Raw genomic sequence first — 24,553 nt, 5'->3', positions numbered from 1 at the left:
ATTCCTGATGGACTGAAGATTGGAAAGAAGAACCGTAGGTAGCGGTGGCAGCCGGCGTCTGTCACGGAGCCCGTACTTCCGTAGCCTCCGTTGAACGCCGCCTCTCTTCCCTCTCTTCTTTCGCTGCTTTTTTGGCCATATCTCCCGTGGAATGACTGAACCACAGCCCCGCATCGGCCCCGGGTAAGGAGAAGAGTTGTCGTCCCCGGTGCTGGGGCGGAGGACGAGAAGTATCTCGCGACTGTATACCAAGCGACTAGCCGCCTTCCCTTCGCCATCGAGGTGGCCACAAGTAACGCAGCAAACGAATGTCCAAAGAGCCGTAAAAACTCCAAAATTAATCCAGTTCATGATTAAAAAGACCCACACAAGCTCAAAGATTTGTGAAAAATTCACACTGATTTAAAAACAGTTACATAAATCACATAAATAAATCAGACAGCTGCTCTCGGGTCGCACAGATCACGTGAGCGCCCCACTGATTTAGAATAATTCCTAGTAATAATCATGGTATAATATCTTTTAAGCAGAATGATCAGTCACAACACATCATGAAATACAAACAAAGAGATTGTCTGTTCCTCACACAGGATTAGACACTTCAGCAAACCTAATGAGCTGTTTTTCAGTTTCTTGAGCACGTAAACAACCCCAGTGACATTTAAGGCAAGATGCCCGGCTGGGTCATCCTGAGGCGCCTGGCTGGTATCAGATAAGTCACACAGGTCGGAGCGAACTGTTCTAAAGAATGCACAATAGCAACAGGCTACTCAGTATTAAACTTAATTACCAAGAACCTAAACAACATGTTTACCCTGAGAGTGATCAGTAGACACAATATAATACAGGGAATAATATGAAATTTCCCCAACAGTTGTCTATAATTGTTCAAACACAGCAATAAAAAAACCTTCATTGTAAAAATTTTACTCTGGAGGGTAAAAAAAATGTTTTTTTAAATGTTAAATTAAATGTGCTTCCCTCTCAAGCCATGTGTCTCCCTTCTTTGGAGGATGAGTGAAATGGATGCCTCTTGAAAAATATGTGGTCACATGACCAATTTCTTCCATGGTTTTCTAGATAAAAGGGGGGCACTATTTGCCCGTTGGCACAAATTACCCCACTCTCCCCTACAGAATATAAAGTGATTTTTGATCCGAGCAGTGTTTAGATTTGGTCAGAACTGCAGTATTTCTTGCTATTTTTGTCTGAACAAACTTAATATGTGACTTCCAGCATTTTCTGTGGTTGATTTTTTCACACCAAGAAATTTATAATCATAAACCCTTTAACTTATTACATCCTCTACTTTCACTTGTCTCCCAGCATCTGTGCCACAGCTTCGAAACAACATCATCTTTGTTTTATTTCAATTCTCTGCTAATTTATTTCTATCAAAGCATCTTTTTACTTCCTTCATTTCCTGTGGGATTGTTCCAGAACCTGCTGCAAGTCTTCTCCAGGACATAAAACACTGCTATCATCTGCAAACAGGATTAGTTTCATGTATCTGAGACTTCCCACATATCATTTATGTAGAGAATAAAGAGCTTTGGCCCCAACACGGACCCCTGGGGGACTCCACAAACAAGGTCCAAACAATGTGATTGTGTTCACCAATCATCACATACTGCTGCCTTTTAGTTAAACAGCTCTGAATCCATGTCAGCACAAGCCCTCGTATCCCAAACTGCTCCAATTTATTCATCAAACACCATGATCAATAGTGTGGAAGGCTTTCTGAGGTCAATAAATAACCTGCTGCAGAGAGTTTCTGATCTATACAGTTAGTAATTTCCTCTATTAAATGTGTCATCACCAGAGATGCTGATCTGTTGCTTCTAAATCCGAACTGACAGTCTGATCACATATTAGTTTGTTAATAAAGTTATCCAGTCTTTTTATAAAGAACTTTTCCAGGATTTTAGAAAACTGTGAAAGCCATGAAACGGGCTGTAGTTTGTAAACTGGTGTTTGTCTCCTGAACGACGGTAAAACTTTTTCTATTTTCATTTTACTTGAAATGTTCCTGTGTGAAAGGATAAACTGCAGATGTGTGTTAACGGTTTAGAAATTCCCAGAATAACCTTTGTGAGTTTTACCATGTCACTTTCATTCCAGTCTGCTGGTGTCTTATTTCTGCATTTACTTACTATATTTATTATCTCATTTCCTTGGACTTTACATGTAAACATGGAGCTAACGTTTCCTGCTATTGTTTCTTCATCATCATCTTCAGGCACCACTTTCATTCATTTCTCTGCAGCTTTGGTCCAACGGTAACAAAGAACTCATAAAAGCTGCTGCTTGTGTTTATGTTGCTTGTTTTTTACCATTTTCAGTAAAATAATCAGAAAATGATGTTTCCTTAGACCCATAGTTAATAAAACCATTTAATATTTTCCTAATCTCTTTTATGTTGCTTCTATTTTCCTCTAATATTTTACAATAATAATTGTTCTAGCATGTTCTCATTATGGTGCTTCATTTATTTTTATTCTTCTTATATTTTACTTCTGCTTTCATTGTTCTACATTGGATAAAGTTAGAACAGCTTTGTTTTTTCGTTATTATAAAAACTAAACAGCCTGGTTTATTTATTCTTTATCATCATCATCATCATCATGAAGAAAAAGATTGAAGATGAGTGACAACTGAGAGAATTTTTAATAATTTTTTAAATGAAATGAAAAAAAAACATTAAACATGATGAAAAACATTAAAACTTCTGAAATAAAATTCCAATGAGTTACTAGAATAAAATAAAATAAAATAAAAACAAAGAATAAAAAATAAAATAACATTTGAGATAAAATATCAAAACCACATGAATAGAAATAAAAGAGAAAATACATCATATTTATTTTTCATTAAATTTGTGATGTGAAAACGAATCTTTAATTCAACATGTGAAAATGTCAGAAAGTCCAAATAAAGACAGAATGAAGCAAACAAACTAAGAGTGAAACACTGGGAGGATTTTCATTTCCAGTATCATGAAGTGGAACTGCAGCTGACATGAAGTGAACACAACATCCTGATATTCAGTGTGAAGCTTTGACTGGAAACAACATGTGGATCCTGGAAGAAGCACAGCTTCCATCTTTAAAGGACTGGAAGAGGAAGAAGTTTCCAAGGAATCATTTAGAAGAGTTTCACACACAAACTGATTGAATCCATGAATCTGAAAAGATGTTTCTGAGTGAAAGAGACAGACATGTACAGACTGAACTATCTGTTCACCAGTCAGAGTTTCTCTGCTACCATCACACTCTTTACACTCAACACATAGACACACACGAACCAGACCAGGAACCAGACCAGGGCCAGACCCCAAATCCAGCATAGAGAGGATGAGTGAATGTGGTGATGAAGGTGTGGAGGTGGATCAGTGAGTCAGAGGAGACTCTGTAGAAGGACAGAGAGCCAGCAGGACAGTCCACATACACTGCTACTCTGTTAGAGACAGAGGAGGAGGAGGAGGAGATGGATGTTTCTCTGCTATTGTGACAGACAGAGTAACCTTCATCATCAGAGCATCTCAGACTCCAGGACTGATCATTAAATCCAAACCAACAGTCTATGTTGTCTCCTCTCCTTCTGATTTCTCTGTAACTCACTGATATTAAAACGCCTCCTCTCCACTCGACCTCCCAGTAGCAGCGACCAGTCAGAACATTTTCACACAGCAGCTGAGGCCTGTTAAATCTGTCTGGATGATCAGGATATGACTGACGCTCCTCCACATGTGTCACCTTCCTGTTGTTGTCAGACAGTTTGAGGTTTCTGTTCACTGTGTTCATGTGGATGGTGAGTGGACAGGAATCTGATGGAGAGAACAAACACAATCCAGCTGCAGTTATTGATCTATTGACACTTTGATGCTGACTGATGAATGAGTGATGGGACAGTTTGAAGATGGTTGAATGTGATGAATCCAATGAAAAACACACTTACACTTCCTCAGACCTCCTGGTCTCAACCATGGTTCTCCAGCAGGCTCCACCCTGAAAGGAGGAGGGGGGTCAGAGCATGCTAACATGGACATTACATGGCTCTCATACACACTTTGTTCTACACTGAGAAAGGAACAGTCCAACATCTGGACACGTCCACCTGATTGGAGCATCTCCAAGAGCTGCATCTTCTCTCTGCCCTGAAGTCTTATTGATCAGCTTCTGACAATAAACTCCTCTGCAGAGCAGATTGGCTCAGATTCTTTGTTGTGACTCAGCTGGGAAATGTTAAAGTGGCTTCTTTTCCTGCACATGAAGCTAAATGACTGTCAGAGACTCTGTTTGAGGCCATGATGTGTGTGTTTGGAGCTGTGACGGCTTGTTTCCTACTGACCACTAACAGCTGCTTCATCATCACACTGAGGATTTGTTCCCTCACATTATTCCTGCAGATCCTGCTGCTGTGTGGACACAAACACATTTCTTTCTAAAGCAGGAACAAATCAGAGGGATCAGCAGCATCAACTCACCACACTTCTTCCACATCTGATCCAGACTGCTGATTCATTTCCAGTTTGATGTGCAGCCACATCACCAGCTTCTACTGACTCCAACATCTACACTGTTACACAGATGCACATATCTCCTGCTTCTGTCCCCTGCTGATGCTTGCTGCTTCGCTCTCCCCTCTGCTTGCATTTTTCTGCCAATACTCTTATTTTTCTACTCAAGGTTCCTGGATACTTATTAATCACTGGGATTGTATTTTGTGGTAGATTTGGTTGGATACTGCTATTCTTTTAAGACTTACAATCTTGTCAGTGTCACGTCATCGTGGCCTACAAATAGCAGAAGCCTTATCTACTCTGGAGCTAAAGCTAACTAGCTGCAAGATGCCTCCCTTCTCTACAGATAACTATCACAAACTTCTACAGAGGATCAACATGCTTGAGGTGAATGTGGAAGTAAATGGATTGTGTGGAAATGAAACAACCTTGCCTTTAATAAAAAAAAAAAACAGCGGACAAGAATGTGCTAACACACAGCTAATTAGCACAAACTTAGCTGTAAAGAAAAAGGAGGACAATTTACAAGGTAATAACTCTTTCACTGATAGTCCTCCCTTGAATCTCTTGGTGCAAAGCGAAAGAGTAAATCATCTCAAAGGGAAATGGGAGGACGAGTAACAGGCAGAGCCCAGTTTGCTGAGATTAGCGACACGACCAGCTGGCCTGCTCTACCATCCAGACCAAGCACATCCTCAACCCTTCTCATTAGCAAGACACAGTCATGGCCAGTTATCAGAAGGAAAACTAACAAATCCTCTCCACAACAACCGGACATGCAACTACAAAACAGGTTTGCTCCACTGCTGCAGGATTCTGGATCTATATCTGATGATTGGAATGAAATCTCCCTACACACTGAGGTTAGACCAAAAAACAACTCAGAAAGTAAAAGGCGAAAGGCGACAAGAAAAGCAAAAGGCTGGGCCTCAGACTCTGATTGTTGGTGACTTCGGCGTGAAAGACGTGGGAAATGTGTGTGGAAAACGTACAAAAGTACTGTGCTTTCCCAAGGATATAGTATCAGATGTGAGAGGCAAAATTACGCTAATTGTGGTGGCGCACCCAACTGTGGAAAACCTCATCCTGCATGTGGGGTCGAATGATGTTGTTAAACAACAATCTGAGGTGCTGAAGCAGGATTTTACTGAACTGCTGGATATGATCAGCTGTCTGGATGGATATTCATCAGTGGCCCTCTCCCTCCCATCAGAGGAGTAGTGGAGAGATTCAGTAAGCTGTTTAGTCTGAATGCATGGCTGTCGGCTGTATGTACCACACATCAAATTTATTTCATAGACAACTTCAACTTCTTCTGGGACCACAGACACTTTTTTAAGATGGATGGATTCTGCCTGAAATGGTCTGGAGTGAAGCTGTTCGCCTCCGACCTGTTTTATTTTCTGAACAGACACTCTGTTCCCTAGGACAAGAACAACAGACAAGAGACCAAAACAACGTGATAAGACAGAGCCTAGAGGAAACCTTAAGAAAAAACCACCTCAGTCCCCTCCCGTAGAAAGCCCCAAAGCTCTCAGTGAGGACCCACCCCCTTCATCTCATCATACTCCATCCAAGTCACCCTCCCTCTCCCCATCCTCCCCACCCCTCCTGGACTTTACCTCCTAGATGAAGGAGCTGGTCACTATTGCAACCAAACTAACCCCATGCCCCAGCATGCTTTTGTCCCCCATAAACCCCCCACCAGAGCGACTAAAGGGGGGGTCCAGCTGGACCCCTGTTTAGTAGAAGGTTCAAAAATATCTGTACTGTTTGGTAACAGAAGGAGAAACGTAGCTCGGTCAGAACACAAAGAGCTGCTTTCTAAAAGGTTTCTATGTAGAGTTAACATACCCTGTGAGCCACAGCATGTCCCCAAACATAGGGTAAACAATTATAAACCCATCAAGTTAGCTTTATTAAATGTTAGGTCATTAGTAGGGAAAACATTTTTAATTAATAAATTTATAACTGAGCACAACCTTGATTTTATGTTTTTAACAGAAACTTGGTTAAACCAAGATAACAACGTAGCCGCTCTGATAGAGTCAACCCCTCCCAACTTTAGTTTTATCAGTGAGGTCAGACTGAACAGGAGAGGAGGTGGGGATGCAGTTTTATTTAATGAATCATTTCATTGTAAGCAGTTATCTTTTGGAAGTTTTACTTCTTTTGAATATGTGGCTGTTCAGTTGAAAGCTTATTATAAAATAATATATCTAAATTTCTATCGACCACCAGAATTTTATGAAGAGTTCAGTGAACTGCTGCTACAATTGTAATTAATGTTGGTTAATTTAATATCCATGTAGACAACGCTCAGGACAAAGAGACTAAAGATCTGGGTATCAGTCTGGAGAACTTTGGGCTGACTCAGCATATAACAGAGCCCACACACATTAAAGGACACACTCTAGACTTGGTGATTTCTAAGGGTTTGGATGTTTCCATGGTTACTGTGTGTGATGTGGGCCTGTCTGATCATTACTGTGTTTTTTATGAGTGTACAGTTCCTGTTCACACTAATGTCTCAATAGAGATGATCACAAAACGCTGTATAACTAAAAACACGAGTGGAATGTTTAACCAGATCTTCTCTTTAACACCTGCCCTGTCAGGCGGTTCAGCCAATGAGGATGTTGATAGTTTTAATGCTAAAATGTTAAGTATGATGGATGTCATTACTCCTATTAAGGTGAAAGTTGTCTCTGGAAAGAAAAGTCTCCATGGAGAAACTCCACACTGGTGAAAAATGGAAAAAGAGAGTGTCGGAAAGCTGAGCATAGATGGAGAAAAACACATCTACAGGTTCATTATGATATGTAGAAAGAGAAACTTCACTCTTAAAAATCTACAACTAAGGAATGCAAGAAAGTCCTATTTCTCTGACATTATTAGCAAAAACTATCATAATGCTCGGGTCTTATTTGCTATTGTTGACAGGTAAACAAACCCTTCTGTGTCAGTAGCACATGAACTTTAATCCACCGGGGCCTGCAATGAGTTTGCCAAATTTTTCATGGAAAAATCCAAAATATCAGACAAGTAGTTGGTTTATCAACAGCAGGTTCAACAGACATACTGTGTCCATTGAAAACCAGTTTAAGCACCATGACATTTAATCCCATTAACAGCAAAGATCTGGGCGACATCTTATGTCAGCTGAACTCCTCCTCTTGCTGCTTGGACATCCTGCCCACAGGTTTCTTCAAAAAGGTCTCAAAGACTCTGGAGCCAGATCTGTTACAGATTGTGAATGTAGAGGGTCAAATAGATAAGGGGATAAAAATGGACACCCCTATTCTAATTCCATTAAGTTTTCTTTTATTTGTTATGCATTATATTACTGCAATCTCAAGTTACTGCAGCGCTATTCTACATCCAGCCGCTAGGGGCCGCCTATCGCACTGGTGGTGAAGAGTAGAGCAGGTCACAGAGGAAGAATAAACCTTCCTGTATGAAAGTAACGCCAGCTCAACGTGTGTCTCTCCTCTATTCTTCACCACAGGTTGGTAAATGTTTATTTAAACAAGTGTATATGGCAGACTTTACTAGTTAAAATTGTTGTTTCTGAGTAGTTTGTACCTGTTGCCGACGGAGCGGTTTGATAAGACATGTATAAGGAAACAACAATTAAGATCGTCTGCCAGCTAATGCTAATGCTAGTGGATTTGAACAATGTGGAGTAGTGTGTGTGGTTAGCTATCCCAAAACAACTGAGAAACTAGTGGACTCACTTTCAAACTTAATTCACTTAGCACCTTATGAAAGTTGTTCATGCAGTATGATATTTGCTGATGTCAAAGTTAAGTGTCTTCTTGGTTGATACCAAACCAGAAATGTTATATTGTAGGTGATTGAGTGAGTATACGGTTGCATGAGAAAAACAGAGAAAGGAACCATTAAAGGGAAAGTGCATTTTCTTGTTAGCTGTTACTTAATTATATGTAAAATTTGTTATATACTATAATATACACTCAAAGCAGGCAGTAAAATGGGTTTCAGTGCTTGTGTTTAAAATCTTGAATAAGCGTAATTATCTTAAGCTAGAAAAATGTGTTGATTGTTTTAAATAGACAGTTAAAAGCAACAATTAAGAACAAGTTAAAATAAGTGGCAAAATTCATTTGTAATTGCTATTGTGTTCAAGTAAACTTGCTGGAAATATGTTCAGTTGATGGAATGTTAGAAAAGTAAGATTGTCCTAAATGGCCAGGTTATAAATGGGACTGAAAATGATGGCCATCTGTCAAATTGTTAATACCTGATTTCTGTGAAGAATAAACCTTCCTGTATGAAAGTAACGCCAGCTCAACGTGTGTATCTCCTCTATTCTTCACCACAGCTTGACACGTTGAGACGACAAAACCTTTGTTGCCTTCTGACGGTAATGCCAGAGGGGCAACATGAACTTGTCCTTAATTTCTGGAGTCTTCCCAGAACTTCTAAAAACAGCTGTAATCAAACCCCTGCTAAAAAGGGACAATCTAGACAAGACACAAATGAGCAACTACAAGCCGATCTCAAATCTAGAAGTAAGAAAAAGTAAGAAAATTGGAAAAGCTGTTTTTCATCAACTAAACGACTTTTTAACACAAAGCACCTGCTATGATGTCTTCCAGTCAGGTTTCAGACAGCACCACAGCACTGAGATGCTCTGACCAAAGTCATTAATGTTTGAACACAGACGATGGAAAAATGTCAGTCTTAGTCTTACTGGACCTCAGTGCTGCATTTGATACAGCTGACCACAATATATTACTTAAAAGACTGGAGAACTGGGTGGGCCTCTCTGGCACTGCACTACACTGGTTTAAATCTTATTTAGAGAATAGAAAGTACTTTGTGTCAATAGGTAATTTTACATCTGAGCAGACAAGAATTACATGTGGAGTTCCCCACGGTTCCATCCTGGGGCCTCTTCTATTTAACATCTGCATGCTCCCACTGGCACAGGTCATGAGGAAAAACAAAATTAGTTATCATAGCTACGCAGATGACACACAGATATATATTACAATGTCACCAGGAGATCGAGGCCCCGTACAGGCTCTTGGGAAATGCATTGAGGAGATTAATGACTGGATGTGTCTGAACTTTCTCCAGTTAAACAAAAACAAAACTGAATTGATGGTTTTTGGAGCCAAAGAGAAACGATTAAGTGTCAACACAGAGCTTCAGTCTATACACCTAAAAACCACCAACCAGGCCAGAAATCTGGGTTTAGTGATGGACTCAGACCTTAACTTTGAATAACACATTAAGGGAATCACAAAATCAGCCTACTATCACCTTAAGAACATATCCAGGGTAAAAGATCTGATGTCTCAGCAGGACCTGGACAAACTAGTCCATGCTTTAATTTTTAGTCGGCTTGATTATTGTAACAGTATTTTTACAGGTTCTACCTAAAAATTTAATTAGATTCAGAACTCTGCTGCTCGAGTCCTCACTAAGACCAAGGAAGTGGACCACATCAGTCCAGCTCTGAGGTCTTTACACTGGCTGCCTGTTCGTCAGAGAATAGACTTTAAAGTTCTGCTGCTGGTCTATAAAGCTCTGAATGGTTTAGGACAAAAATACATCAGTGACCTCTTGACCCACTATGAACATACCAGAACCCTCAGGTCATCTGGTTCCAGTTTCTTATCAGTTCCCAGGGTCAGATCAGCTGAAACCCTCAGTTTATTTAAATCCAGGTTAAAGACCCACCTGTTCTCTGGTGCATGGACTAGTTTTTATTTAGAAGTCAAAATCTACATCTGGCTCTTTTAAGCTGCAATCATGTTTTAATATTGTCTAACTTTATTTCTTGTATTTCATCAGTTGTATTTTAGCATATTCCATCTGCTTTTATTTCATTAATTGAATTTCTTTTAATCTTTATTTATTTTTTATTTTTTTATGCACTTGTATTGCTTTCTGCACCTTGCTGTAATGATTTATGTAGAGCATTTTGAATTGTCTTGTACATGAAATGTGCTATACAAATAAATTTGTGTTGTTATTGAAGCTGATTGATAATCTGATGGATTATTGAATTAGTAATTACTGAATCAGCAGCATGGGATCATCAAAGCTCTAAAGTCCTGAGTGAAGAGGAGAGGTTAGACTGCCTCTGGTGGTCAAACATGGAGCTGCAGCTGCTGAAATACAGGATGTGACAGGATTCAGGAAAGTCTGTCTCATCTTTCCTCAACATCAGCTGTGAACATACTGAGTCCTTTCACGTTAACCAGGAAACCTGATGTAACATCATCATCTTCATCACAACACACACACACTGCCATCTCCATCACCTCCTCCAGCACCCGATCCAGCCGTTATCATTATCACATGACTGAAGCAGCATTATCAGTGGTTATCAGTCCATTCCTACGGGACAGTAGGGCTCTACTCCGCCTCCTAGTGGCTCCAGTAGGTCCTTATCATCTATTTACACCACTGATCAGCAGCACTGATACAGGAAGACTCCTGATCCAGTCCCACAGGAATCCAGTCCACCGGCAGGTCTGAAATCTTTAGCATGACGCTGCATTTTCTGCTAAAACAACCTACATTTAAGTCATGTGACTGCTGAGTGAATATTGAGTGTAAAGTGACAAAGTCTGGACAGAAATCCAGTGACTCTCTCAGTCATTTTCATTCATGTCCTCATTATGAGTCCAGATCATCAAACACTAAGCCAGACTTCAGGAGCATGAAGAAGTAAAGAACTTGTGTTTTCCTGTCTAACTCCTCTTTTCAGATCAGATCAGGGGGAGGGGCTCCACTGACTGTCTCCATCATTGTGATCAGCTGTGTGCAGCTAATTGAAGGAAACTGATAAAAACTGCAACGACACTCATGTGTGACGTTGCACGGAGCAGCGGCACCAACAGAAGACGACATGAATGAAAGAATCTAGAGGGAACGAGTCTTCAGGGACCAGAATGCTTCCTGCTCTATATGTGTCTCATCTAAATTCATGTTGTGGGTCTGTTGCTGTGATTCAGCATCAGGAGCCTCCAGTAAGTGGGAGAATCACTGAGCATCATCATTCATGGGAAGCTTTTCATCCATCATGTGTTTAAATGTATCTATACAGAGGTAGGAATACAGGTCTGATCAACACGTGCACATTTCCACATGGACTGATTTCTAAAGAGAACTTTACAAGAACATGACTGTTCACACGCTTTTATAAATATCTGTGCTAAGCTAAGCTAAGCTAACATTTCCTGGAGCATCTCCTTGTCTGATCCAGGGTCAGAGGACAGAAAAGATGTTTCTATGACAGAATGTCCTTTTAACCTGCAGAGATGTTTCCAGACTGAAGAAACTCTGAGCAACAGACAGTTATCACTGTTGTTCCTGCAGATGTTCTCCTTGGAGACTCTCCTACTCACATATCTGCTGTGAGCAAAGGAAAAAGGCTCCTACATGTGTGATGGTTCATATAACACTCATATCCAGCATGAAGCAGGACTGAGTGAAGGACAGAGAAAATGTCTGCAGATCTTCCTCTTCTATCAGACATTGTGTGGCTGCAGCAGCCTCTCCATACCTGAGTCTGTGTGGATCCTTCAGTGCAGCCATCAGCAGCTTCACTCCTGAGTCTCCTGGATGGTTGTATCTCAGATCCAGCTCTCTCAGATGGGAGGGGTTGGAGGTCAGAGCTGAGGCCAGAGAAGCACAGCCTTCCTCTGTGATAAGGCATCCTGACAGGCTGCAGAAAACAACACATATGACAGAAATTCTGAGAGAACTGCTGTGAAACTAAAGCTGAACGTCATCAGATGTTCAGAGAAAGTGGACCTGTCTCACATTTTTGGCTTTGTGTCTTCATTTGTTCCAAGTTTTTGAATTCATGACTTAGTTTGTGACAAATGTTACTTTTCCAGGTTTCTACCGAGATCCACCAATCATGTTTTCAGGGGAGTTTGTATCTTTTGTAAAGGCATCAATCCTCCTTCATTCAGCCTGGTGGAGTTAGAGAGAGGCTGCTCTGCTGGCTCTACTTATTCTGATTAAAACATGTGGAAGTCTAGAAGTGCTCAGAGCGCAGACATTTGCCAAACCATTATAACTTTTTTTTACCAGTGATTGTGGGCACCAGTTTTAGGGTTAAAAGCTCTAAAGTCAAAATAATCCCCATCTCCCCCATGTCCAGGCACAAACCTTCATAACAACCCAGTGGTCACGGGTCCATGAACAGCTTGTTGCTGTCGTACCATAATGTGATCATCCACCAGAAACTGATTAGACAGTCATGGGGAAGTGGAGCCTGTTAACTCTGTGTCACTAAGTTTCTCTGTGCCTCCTTTAATATTTCCTGTTTTCCGTCCTTTAAAGATAGAAGCTATGATTCTTCCAGGATCTACTGGACATCGTTTGTGTTTAGTTTTTGTCAGTTTTACTTCATGACGCCGTTTGGCTCATTCTGTCCTTCAATAAACTTTTCACTCTTTTACATGTTGAATTCTAGATTTTTTTTCACATTACAAATATTTTATGAAACAAAATGTCTAATGTTCAGTTTTCCCATTCTGTCTCAAGAAGTTTGACTTTGTATTAAAATCTTCAGACTCAACATTCTACATATATTTTCATAATTCTGTTTTCAGTCAGTCTCAGTCAGTTTTCATTCTGGAGGTAGGGCATAGAGGCGAGCGCCTGGTAGCTGGCCCTCCCCTCCCGTGGGCTCACCACCTGCAGGAGGGGCCATAGGGGTCGGTGCAGTGTGAGCTGGGTGGCTGTGAGAGGCGGGGACCCTGGCGGTCTGATCCTATGCTGCAAAAGCTAGCTCTAGGGACATGGAATGTCACCTCTCTGGCGGGGAAGGAGCCTGAGCTGGTGTGCGAGGTTGAACGGTTCCAGCTAGATATAGTTGGACTCACCGCGATGCACGGCTAGGGCTCTGGAACCACTGTCCTCGAGAAGGGCTGGACCCTCTTCCATTCTGGAGTTGCTCCCGGTGAGAGGCGCCAAGCAGGTGTGGGCATGCTCATTGCCCCCCGACTTGGTGCCTGTACGTTGGGGTTTACCCCGGTGGATGAAAGGGTAGCTTCCCTCCGCCTTCGTGTGGGGGTCCTGACTGTTATTTGTTCAGGGTACCCACACTTTTTAAGTCCTTGAGGGGTTGTTGGAGAGCACTCCTTCCAGGGACTCCCTCATTCTGCTGGGGGACTTCAATGCTCACATGGGCAATGACAGCAAGACGAGGGGTGTGATTGGGAGGAATCTGGGGGCAGCTTAGGCAGCTGCCCCCGCGACGCCCCCAATCTGAACCCGAGTGGTGTTTTGTTGTTGGACTTCTGTGCTCGTCATGGACTGTCCATAATGAACACCTTATCTAGACATAGGAGTGCCCACATCTACACTTGGCACCGGGACACTCTAGGCCGCAGTTCGATGATCCACTTTGTAGTTGTGTCGTCGGAGTTGCGGCTGCATGTTATGGACACTCGGGTGAAGAGAGGGGCGGAGCTGTCAACTGATCACCACCTGGTGGTGAGCTGGCTCAGATGGTGGGGGAGGACGCCGGTCAGGCCTGGCAGGCCCAGGCGTGTTGTAAGGATCTGCTGAGAAGTCCCCTGTCAGAAAGAGTTTCAACTCCCATTTCCGGCAGAGCTTCAACCATATCCCGGGCGAGGCGGGGGACATTGAGCCGAGGCAGCCAGATGCAGCTGTGGCCGTAAGGTCATCGGTGCCTGTTGTGGCAGTAACTTCCGAACTCGTTGGTGGAAACTGGCAGTAAGGTATGCTGTCAAGCAGAAGAAGAAGTCCTATCGGGCTTTTTTGGCCTGTGGGACTCCAGAGGAAGCTGATGGGTATCGGCGGGCTAAGCGGAAAGTGGCTTCGGCGGTCGCTAAGGCAAAAACTCATGGGAAGAGTTTGGAGAGGTCATGGAGAATGACTTCCGGACGGCTTCGTGGAGATTCTGGTCCACCATCCAGCGGCTCAGGAGGGGAAAGCAGTGCTCCGTCAACACTGTGTACAGTGGGGATGGGGGTCTGCTGACCTCGACTCGGGACATTGTGAGGCAGTGAAGGGAATACTCTGAAGACCTTCTCAATCCCACCAACACGTCTTCCGATGAGGAAGCAGAGTCTGGGGTAGCTGGTGCTGACTCTCCTATCTCTGGAGCTGAGGTCGCTGAGGTGGTTAAAAAGCTCCTCGGTGGCAGGGCCCCGGGGGTGGAGGAGGTCCGGCCAGAGTTCTTTAAGACTCTGGATGCTGTAGGGCTGTCTTGGCTGACATGCAGCATTGCGTGGACATCGAGGACAGTTCCCCTGGACTGGCAGACTGGGGTGGTGGTCCGCCTCTTCAAAAAGGGGGACCGAAGGGTGTGCTCCAATTACGGGGGGATCACACTCCTCAGCCTCCCTGGTAAGGTCTATTCAGGGGTGCTGGAGAGGAGGGTCTGCCTGATAGTTAAACCTCGGATTGAGGAGGAGCAGCGTGGTTTTCGTCCCGGTCATGGAACAGTGGACCAGCTCTACACCCTCTTCAAGGTCTTTGAGGGGGCATGGGAGTTTGCCCAACCAATCTACATGTGCTTTGTGGACTTGGAGAAGGCATTGAACCGTGTCCCCTGGGGACTCCTGTGGGGGATACTCCGGGAGTATGGAGTGCTGGACCCACTTGTACGAGCTGTCCGGTCCCTGTACGACCGGTGTCAGAATTTGGTTTGCATTGTTGGCAGGAAATCAGAATTGATTCCAGTGCGGGTTGGACTGCGCCAAGGCTGCCCTTTGTCACCAATTATGTTCATAACTTTTATGGCCAGAATTTCTAGGCGCAGCCAAACGTGTTGAGGGGATTCGGTTCGGTGGCCTCAGGATTGGGTCTCTGCTCTTTGCAGATGATGTGGTTCTGTTGGCTTCATCAGGCCGTGATTTTCAGCTCCCACTGGAGCGATTCGCAGCCGAGTGTGAAGCGGCAGGGATGAGAATCAGCACCTAAGTCCGAGACCATGGTCCTCAGCTGGAAAAGGTTGGAGTGCTTTCTCCTGGTCTGCAATAGGGTCCTGCCCCAAGTGGAGGAGTGGAGGAGTTCACGTATCTCGGGGTCTTGTCGATTAGTGAGGGAAAGATGGAGAGGGAGATCGACAGGCGGATCGGTGTGGCGTCTGCAGTGATGCGGACTCTGCATCGGTCTGTCGTGGTGAAGAAGGAGCTGAGCCAAAAGGCAAAGCTCTCGATTTACCGGTCGATCTACATTCCTACCCTCACCTATGGTCATGAGCTGTGGGTAGTGACTGAAAGAACAAGATCGCGAATACAAGTGGCCGAAATGAGTTTTCTCCACAGGGTGGCTGGGCTCTCCCTTGGAGGTAGGGTGAGAAGCTTGGTGATCCGGGAGGGGCTCAGAGTAGAGCCGCTTCTCCTCAACTTCAAGAGGAGCCAGATGAGGTGGCTCGGGCATCTGGTTAGGATGCCTCCTGACACCTCCCTGGTGAGGTGTTCCGGGCACGTCCCACCGGAAGCGGTGCAGACCCAGGACACGCTGGACGGACTACATCTCTCGGCTGGCCTGGGAACGCCTCGGGATCCCCCCGGATGAGCTGGTGAATGTGGCTGGGGAGAGGGAAGTCTGGGTTTCCCTGCTCAGGCAGCTGCACCCGCAACCTGACTCCGGATAAGTGGAAGAAAATGGATGGATGGATGTTTTCAGTCAACTGCTGAATTTTAAATGTTTGACCCAAATATGTTCTGAGAGGTTCAGGGTGTGGGTCCGTTTACTGGTTCTGGTAAGTTCAAGTGGTGTAAGAGGCCTAAAAAAAGACAATCATACAAACACCTTCCATAGCTTTTCTATTAGTTATTAATAAAAACTCATTTTAAACTCTCAGTTTGATGAATCCTGACCTGAGAGTTTCCAGTTTGCAGTTTTGACTCTTCAGTCCACCACACAGCTCCTTCACTCCTGAGTCCTGCAGGTCGTTGTTACTCAGGTCCAGTTCTGTCAGACTGGAGGACTGGGAGCTGAGAACTGACGACAGAGTTCCACAGCCTTTCTCTGAGAGACCACACACACTCAGCCTGGAGAGAAAATTACAGAGAAAATATACATAATATATGTGACAAAATTATCAGCCCTCATGGTGGATGCAGACTGAAGGACCACCTGTAGAGAAATCAGGTTTCTAACCTTGTTATTGTGTCCATGTGGTGGATTTTAATGCTCAAAGACATCATGAATGAACAAGGAGTCAGCATGGTGGTTGAAAGTTTCCAGAGAATCAGAGACAGTCTGAAAATTTCATTCATACAACAAAGTACATCATGTACCTCAAGAACTAACCTATCAGGGTAATGGGTGGGGCTGATTTCAGATCAGATCAGTGAGGAATAGATTCATGAACTTTGTCATGTGGGAACTATGTCACACCATCAATGAGCCTGTTTACATACACACTAACAACCTGATCATGATCTGATTCCTGAAGTCAACAAGATTAATCAAATCAGCATGCAGACAGCATAATCTGATATCCTTTATCAGATAATCTGATTTAAAGAAATGACATTAACACACCTCCATTCACCCCTAATGTTCTGATATCTTAGTGCATGTAGACACACACATCAAACTTCTTTAGTTTTTAGATCTTTGCATGTGCAACAAACTGTGGTCTATTACAAGATGGAAGTGATGCAGTCACAACATGAGAGGAACACTAAAGAAAAATACGATGACATGCAGCAGTGTGAAGCCAGAGTATAAACAAAGTAAAGCATTCACAGGTAGTTTGTTTTGCAGGATTATTAGCTTTCACATTAGCACAGCTAATGCTAAGACTGTAGCTGCAACCATGTTTAACAAATACCAGATGTTCTAAAAATATCTGAGTATTACAAAACCTATATCCAGGGTTCGAATTACGGAGGAGCTAAGGGGAACTTGGCTGCCCTGAAAGGCAGAGGAGCTCCTCTAAAGAGATCCAGGTGATACTTTAGGGGGAGCCCTAAAAATCTTCCAAACGACACGGATGATCCGTTCTTTTTCCTTTAGCACGGTGGACAGCAGCATTGTTTGTCTGTTGGGTGCTGTAAGAGTCCACATAACCACCTGATGTGCTTCTTTTTGTGATTAAAGAACTCTCCGTCACTGCTTCTGATTAAACAAGCTGCATACCGTAGTTTTTTTAATAGTAACCATTTTTTTGACCACGCCACGTGCACAAATATAAATGCGGGTGCATGTGACATGTCAAGTCGTGGTGCACGTGTGAAAATAAGGCTTTCTCGAAAGCCCCAGTGTAATTCCAGCCCTGCCTATATCTATTTGACTTCTTCAAATTTCTATGAGGCTGAGTTTTCACCTGTGTTCATCTCTGATCTCAGAAGCAAACCTGCTCTGCAGCAAATTGGAGCAGCAAAAGTAAGACAAGTAGTTCTCTGTGACATTCTGTTGAATAAACCAGCAGCAGTATATTTCTCCTCATCCTGCTATATATGTACTTACAGAGCTTTGTTGGAGGCTTTGACCACTGGCAGCAGCCTCAGAAGAACCTCCTCTGAAGGAGAGTATTTCTGCAGGTCAAACACCTCCAGATCTTCTTCTGATGACAGTAAGATGAAGGCCAGAGCTGACCACTGAGCAGGAGACAGTTTATCTGTGGAGAGACGTCCTGATCTCAGGGACTGTTGGACCTCCTCCACTAGAGAACCATCATTCAGCTCATTCAGACAGTGGAACAGATTGATGCTTCTCTCTGCAGACACATTCTCAATGATCTTCTTCTTGATGTACTGGACTGTTTCCTGATTGGTCTGTGAGCTACTTCCTGTCTGTGTCATCAGGCCTCGTAGGAGACTCTGATTGGTCTGCAGTGAAAGACCCAGGAGGAAGCGGAGGAACAAGTCTAGGTGTCCATTTGGACTCTGTAAGGCCTCGTCCACAGCTCTCTGATGGAGACGTAGATCTGCTTCATTTGAACAAACAGAAACTTTTTGTTCATCTTCCATCAGGTTGAGTCCAGACTTGATGAAGGTCAGACGAACATGAAGAGCAGCTAGAAACTCCTGAACACTCAGATGGACGAAGCTGAACACCGTCTCCTGGTACAGTCCTCTCTCCTCTTTAAAGATCTGTGTGAACACTCCTGAGTAAACTGAGGCTGCTGTGATATCGATGCCACACTCTGTCAGGTCTGATTCGTAGAAGATCAGGTTTCCTTTCTGCAGCTGATCAAAAGCCAGTTTTCCCAGAGACTCAATCATCTTCCTGCTCTTTGGACTCCAGTGTGGATCTGTCTCAGCTCCTCCATCATACTTGACCTTCATGACTTTGGTCTGGACCACCAGGAAGTGGATGTACATCTCAGTCAGGGTCTTGGGCAGCTCTCCTCCATCTCTGGTTTCCAGCACATCCTCCAGAACTGTAGCAGTGATCCAGCAGAAGACTGGGATGTGGCACATGATGTGGAGGCTTCGTGATGTCTTCATGTGGGAGATGATCCTGCTGGCCTGCTCCTCATCTCTGAACCTCTTCCTGAAGTACTCCTCCTTCTGTGGGTCAGTGAACCCTCTGACCTCTGTCACCATGCCAACACAGTCAGGAGGGATCTGATTGGCTGCTGCAGGTCGTGTGGTTATCCAGAGGCGAGCAGAGGGAAGTAGTTTCCCCCTGATGAGGTTAGTCAGCAGCACATCCACTGAGGTGGACTCTGTAACATCAGTCAGGGTCTCATTGTTGTGGAAGTCCAGAGGAAGTCGACTCTCATCCAGACCGTCCAAGATGAAGACAACCTGGAACTCTTCAAAGCTGCAGATTCCTGCTTCTTTGGTTTCAGTAAAGAAGTGATGAACAAGTTCCACCAAGCTGAACTTTTTCTCTTTCAGCACATTCAGCTCTCTGAAAGTCAGTGGAAATGTCAACTGGATGTCCTGGTGGGCTTTGTCTTCAGCCCAGTCCAGAGTGAACTTCTGTGTTAAGACAGTTTTCCCAATGCCAGCCACTCCCTTTGTCATCACTGTTCTGATTGGTTCATCTCTTCCAGGTGGGAGTTTAAAGATGTCTTCTTGTCTGATGGTTGTTTCTGGTCTGTCTGGTTTCCTAGATGTTGTTTCAATCTGTCTGACCTCATGTTCATCATTGACCTCTGCAGTCCCTCCCTCTGTGATGTAGAGCTCTGTGTAGATCTGGTTCAGAAGGGTTGGGTTTCCTGCTTTAGCAATCCCCTCAAACACACACTGGAACTTCTTCTTCAGACCACATTTTACTTTACGTTGAAAAGCTGCAGCCAGAAGTTCTGAAAGAAAAGAAGAAATAAGATGAGTTAGTAAAGATTTGAAGCCTCTGAGGAATGAGGATGTGAATATGTGATGTTCATGTGTTGAGACATCAGTAAATGTGTCATTTATCCAGCAGCTTCAATCTTTAGAGAAATCCTCTTACTGCTCTGCAGACGCTCAGCCAGCTCCTCCTGCTTCATCCTCCTCAGGAAGTCCACTGTGATCTTCACTAACGCCTCTCTGCTGCTCTTCCTGTGCTCCACATCCTCACCCTCCAACACTGAGCATTCTGGGCAATTTGGCTTCAGAAGCTTCTGAAACTTCTTCAACTCGTTCTTCATGAAAGTGATCATGTTGTCCTCCAGGAGCTGGAAGAGAAATGATATGAGGGACACAATCAGACTGAAATCATGGAGCCAAACAACAGGGGCCTCATTTATCAAGCTTGTATAGGTACAAAAACCAGCATACGCCAAATATATACAACTTTTAAGATATATAAAAACCGAACTTGAAGGAAAAATGTTCCTACCTCCACGCAAACCCTGACCCAGTCGTATGCAGATAATCTACAGAAATGGGAAACTGCGACACCAACAGTCCAGAATAAAATCAAGGAAATGATGTGAAATGTGAGACATTCGTGCACAATCCGCTATTAACTTTCACACCACATGTTAGATATTAAAACTGTTTGCAGAAATGAAGAAAGATGCACATTCAATATTAACAGCCTCCCTGAGCGGCCACCTTATCGTGGTGGAGGAGTTTGCGCGTCCTGATGATCCTAGTGGCTATGTTGTCGGGGGCTTTATGCCCCTGGTAGGGTCACCCATGGCAAACAGATGTCTAGGGGAGGGACCAGATGAAGCACGACTTGAAGAAACCCTATGATGACACCAAACCATGGACCCAGGTTTTCCTTGCCTGGACGTGGGTCACCGGGGTTCCCCTCTGGAGCCAGGCCTGGAGTTGGGGCACGGAGGCGAGCTTTGGTGGCCAGGCCTTTGCCCATGAGGCCCAAAAGGGTGACATGGGCCCTACCTCCCGTGGGCTCACCACCTGCAGGAGGGGCCATAGGGGTCAGGTGCAGTGTGAGCTGGGCAGCTGCCAGAGGCGGCGACCCTGGCGGTCTGATCCTCGGCTGCTGAAGTTAGCTCTAGGGATGTGGAATGTCACCTCTCTGGCGGGGAAGGAGCCCGAGCTGGTGCGTGAGGTTGAGCGGCTAGATATAGTTGGACTCACCTCGACACATGGCTTGGGCTCTGGAACCTGATCACCACCTGGTGGTGAGTTGGCTCAGATCGTGGGGGAGGATGCCGGTCAGGCCTGGCAGACCCAAGTGTGTTATTAAGGTCTGCTGGCAACATCTGGCGGAGTCCCTTGCCAGAAAGAATTTCAACTCCAATCTCCGGCAGAGCTTCACCCATGTCCCGAGTGAGACGGGGGACATTGAGTCCTAATGGGCTGTGTTCCGTGCTTCTATTGTTGAGGGGGCCAGCCACAGCTGTGGCCACAAGGTCATCGGTGCCTGTCGTGGCGGTAATCCCCAAACTCCTTGTTGGACACCAGCAGTAAGGGATGCCGTCAAGCTGAAGAAGGAGTCCTATCAGGCCTTTTTAGCTTGTGGGACTCCAGAGGCAGCTGATGGGTATCGGCAGGCTAAGCAGAACGCAGCTTTAGCGGTTGCTAAGGGCAGTTTATTTGTATAGCACATTTCATGTACAGGACAATTCAAAGTGCTTTACATAAAACAAAGATATTACAGATATTTAGAATAGTAAAAGGCATCAAAGCATAATCAACACATGATCACAATAAAATAATGAATTACATTAAAATGATTAAAAGGAAGATAAGTTAAAAAAAAAAAAAAAAAAAAAAAAAGTTACCGTGCAGATTTCATGCATAGGCACATGAGAAAAGAAATGTTTTTAACCTGGATTTAAAAATGTCTACATTTGGGGAAAGTTTAATCTCCACTGGCAGTTTGTTCCATTTGTTTGCAGCATAACAGCTAAATGCTGCTTCTCCATGTTTAGTCTGGACTCTGGTCTGGACTAGTTGACCAGAGTCTTTGGACCTAAGAGCTCTGCTAGGTTTATATTCTCTGAACATATCACAGATGTATTCTGGGCCTAAACCATTCTGGGATTTGTAAACAAGCAGAAGGGTTTTAAAATCTATTCTGTGACTGACTGGAAGCCAGTGGAAAGATTTCAAAACTGGTGTAATGTGTTCAGATCTCTTAGTCCTGGTTAAAACTCTAGCAGCAGCGTTCTGGATGAGCTGCAGATGTTTAATGCTCTTTTTAGGAAGTCCTGTTAAAAGACCATTACAGTAATCCAGTCTACTGGAGATGAATGCATGGATGAGTTTCTCTTGGTCTTTCTGGGAAACTAAACTTTTAATTCTGTTGATGTTTCTGAGCTGGTAAAAAGCTGTCTTAGTGACAGCTTTGATGTGGCTGCTGAAAGTCAGGTCTGAGTCTATCAACACTCCCAGGTTACGAACTTGGTTGGTGATTTTAAGAGCCCGAGTCTCCAAGTGTTTGCCAATGCTGACCCTCTTCTCTTTGCTATCAAACAGAATAATCTCAGTTTTGTCTTCATTTAATTGTAGAAAATTCTCCCTCATCCAGGTGTTTATTTGCTCCAGACACTGACACATTAAGTCTATTGGACTGCAGTCATTTGGTGACAGAGACACATAAAGTTGTGTATCATCTGCATAACTTTGATAACTAATGCTATAGTTCTGTAATATTTTACCCAAAGGGAGCATATACAAGTTGAACAGAAGAGGTCCAAGGACTGACCCCTGGGGGACTCCACAAGTCATGGCCACTCGCTCGGATTCATAGCTGCCGATCGTAACAAAATAACTCCGGCCTTCTAAATAGGACCTGAACCAGTTAAGGACCGCTCCAGAAAGTCCAACCCAGTTTTCCAGCCTATGAAACAGGATTCTGTGATCTACAGTATCAAACGCAGCACTGAGATCCAACAGAACCAGGACTGATACTTGACCAGAATCAGTATTCAACCTAATGTCATTTAACACTTTGACCAGAGCTGTTTCAGGGCTGTGATGATGTCGGAAGCCAGACTGAAATTTATCAAGATTTCCACTTTCATTTAAAAAGTCATGAAGCTGGTGAAATACAACTTTTTCAGTAATCTTGGAAATAAAAGAGAGGTTAGTGACAGGTCTATAGTTGTTCATTATAGAGGTGTCTAGAGTCCTTTTCTTTAGGAGTGGCTTAATAGCAGCTATCTTTAGTGACTTGGGAAAAATGCCTGATGCCAGTGAGCTGTTAACTATCAGTAGGAGATCACTTTCTACTGAGGTAAAAACTGTTTTTAAAAAGTCAGATGGTATCATGTCCAGAGTGCATGTTGTTGATTTCAAATGCCAAACTGTTTCTTGTAGGACTTTTAAATTCACCATTTTAAATTGCGACATGACAGCAGAATTGTTTCCGGGTTTTAGGCACAGACTAATTTTCTTGTTTGTGTGGAATTAATATTTTGTCTAATTGTTTTAATTTTTTGGCTAAAAAAGTTTGCAAATTGGTTGCATTTCTCAGTGGAAAGGAGCTCAGGGCTTATCTGTTTAGGAGGATTAGTAAGTTTTTCAATCATAGCAAACAGAGTGCGAGAATTGTTGACATTCCTGTTAATCATTTCAGATAAATGCAGCTCTCTGGCCTTGAACAGCTCATTGTTATAGTTACGCAGGCTTTGTTTGTACAACTCATAGTGAATTTGAAGTTCATTTTTCCGCCATTTCCGCTCAGTTTTTCTGCATTCTCTTTTTAGGCTGGTAACCACAGTGGTGTTTCTCCATGGTGTTTTCTGTTTGCTCAAGTTGCTGTTGATTCTTATTGGTGCAACAGCATCCATTACATTCAAGATTTTCAGATTGAAATGATCCAGGAGTCCATTAACTGACTTTGCACTGGTTGTTGGTAACATAGCTATGGCCTCCACAAACTAAAAAAAATTAATGTACCTCTTCCTAACGGAGAAGCAGGTTGGTTGAGTGTTCAGTAAATCAAACAAAATACAAAAATCGTCAGACAAGGCCAAGTCAGTGACAGCTACAGAAAAAATTTCCACACCCTTTGAAATAACCAGGTCCAGAATGTGACCTCGAATGTGGGTCGGTTCTTTTACATGTTGCCACAAACCAAACATGTCCAATATGGAACAAAATTCCTTGACATTACCATCCGTCATGTTATCTATGTGAATGTTAAAATCCCCAGTTATGATGAAATGGTTAAAATCAGTAGAGATAACCGACAATAATTCAGAAAATTCATCAATAAAATTTGCACAATGTCCTGGACGTCTGTAGATGATTAGAAATAGGATTTTAGGAATGCCCCTCAAAATAAAACTAAGATATTCAAAAGAAGTAAAATCACCAAATGAAATTTCTTTACACTGGAATGAATCTTTAAATAAGGCAGCTTCTCCTCCCCCTTTCCTCCCGTTTCGACATTCATTCATAAAACTAAAATGAGGGGGTGCTGTTTCATTAAGAACTGTAGCACTTGTGTCTTCTGTTAACCATGTTTCTGTCAGAAAAAGAAAATCTAAACTGTGAGAAATAATGAAGTCATTAACTAACAGTGACTTGTTGAACAGAGGTCTAACATAAGTACAGCTAGCTTTATGAAGTTTACACTGGTCTCTGTTGTATTCTGAGTTACACAAGGTACAGTTAACAGATTACATCGATTCACCCCACAAACTGACCGTGTTCGATTCCTTATTTTACTAACTAACACAGGAATCCT

The 24,553-nt window shown here is 43.4% G+C and overlaps 1 protein-coding gene across 1 annotated transcript; it reads right to left on the bottom strand.

Annotated features, from left to right (window-relative positions):
* Window positions 1-10,530: 10,530 nt before the first annotated feature.
* On the bottom strand, window positions 10,531-20,099 carry LOC121648853 (ribonuclease inhibitor-like). Its single transcript, XM_041999288.1, has 5 exons — window positions 20,018-20,099; window positions 17,975-18,020; window positions 16,375-16,548; window positions 12,069-12,230; window positions 10,531-10,668 (listed from the first exon to the last, which is right to left on the bottom strand). The coding sequence occupies exons 1-5, from the start codon at window positions 20,097-20,099 to the stop codon at window positions 10,596-10,598; spliced, it is 537 nt and encodes a 178-aa protein (XP_041855222.1). The 3' UTR covers window positions 10,531-10,595.
* Window positions 20,100-24,553: the final 4,454 nt, after the last annotated feature.

Source organism: Melanotaenia boesemani, chromosome 2 (assembly GCF_017639745.1).
Source record: "Melanotaenia boesemani isolate fMelBoe1 chromosome 2, fMelBoe1.pri, whole genome shotgun sequence".
Lineage (NCBI taxonomy): Eukaryota > Metazoa > Chordata > Actinopteri > Atheriniformes > Melanotaeniidae > Melanotaenia > Melanotaenia boesemani.
Note: the sequence above shows the minus strand (reverse complement) of the source record. Positions and strands in the feature narration are given on the sequence as shown.

What these genes read in the sequence shown, in the direction of transcription:
- LOC121648853 (XM_041999288.1), bottom strand. Translation starts at nt 20,099, where the DNA reads ATGATCACTTTCATGAAGAACGAGTTGAAGAAGTTTCAGAAGCTTCTG. An exon ending in TGCAAACTGGAAACTCTCAG is followed by an intron (nt 12,231 to 16,374) that starts GTCAGGATTCAT and finishes TGTTTTCTGCAG; the next exon opens with CCTGTCAGGATGCCTTATCA. An exon ending in AAGGATCCACACAGACTCAG is followed by an intron (nt 10,669 to 12,068) that starts GTATGGAGAGGC and finishes CCTGTATTTCAG; the next exon opens with CAGCTGCAGCTCCATGTTTG.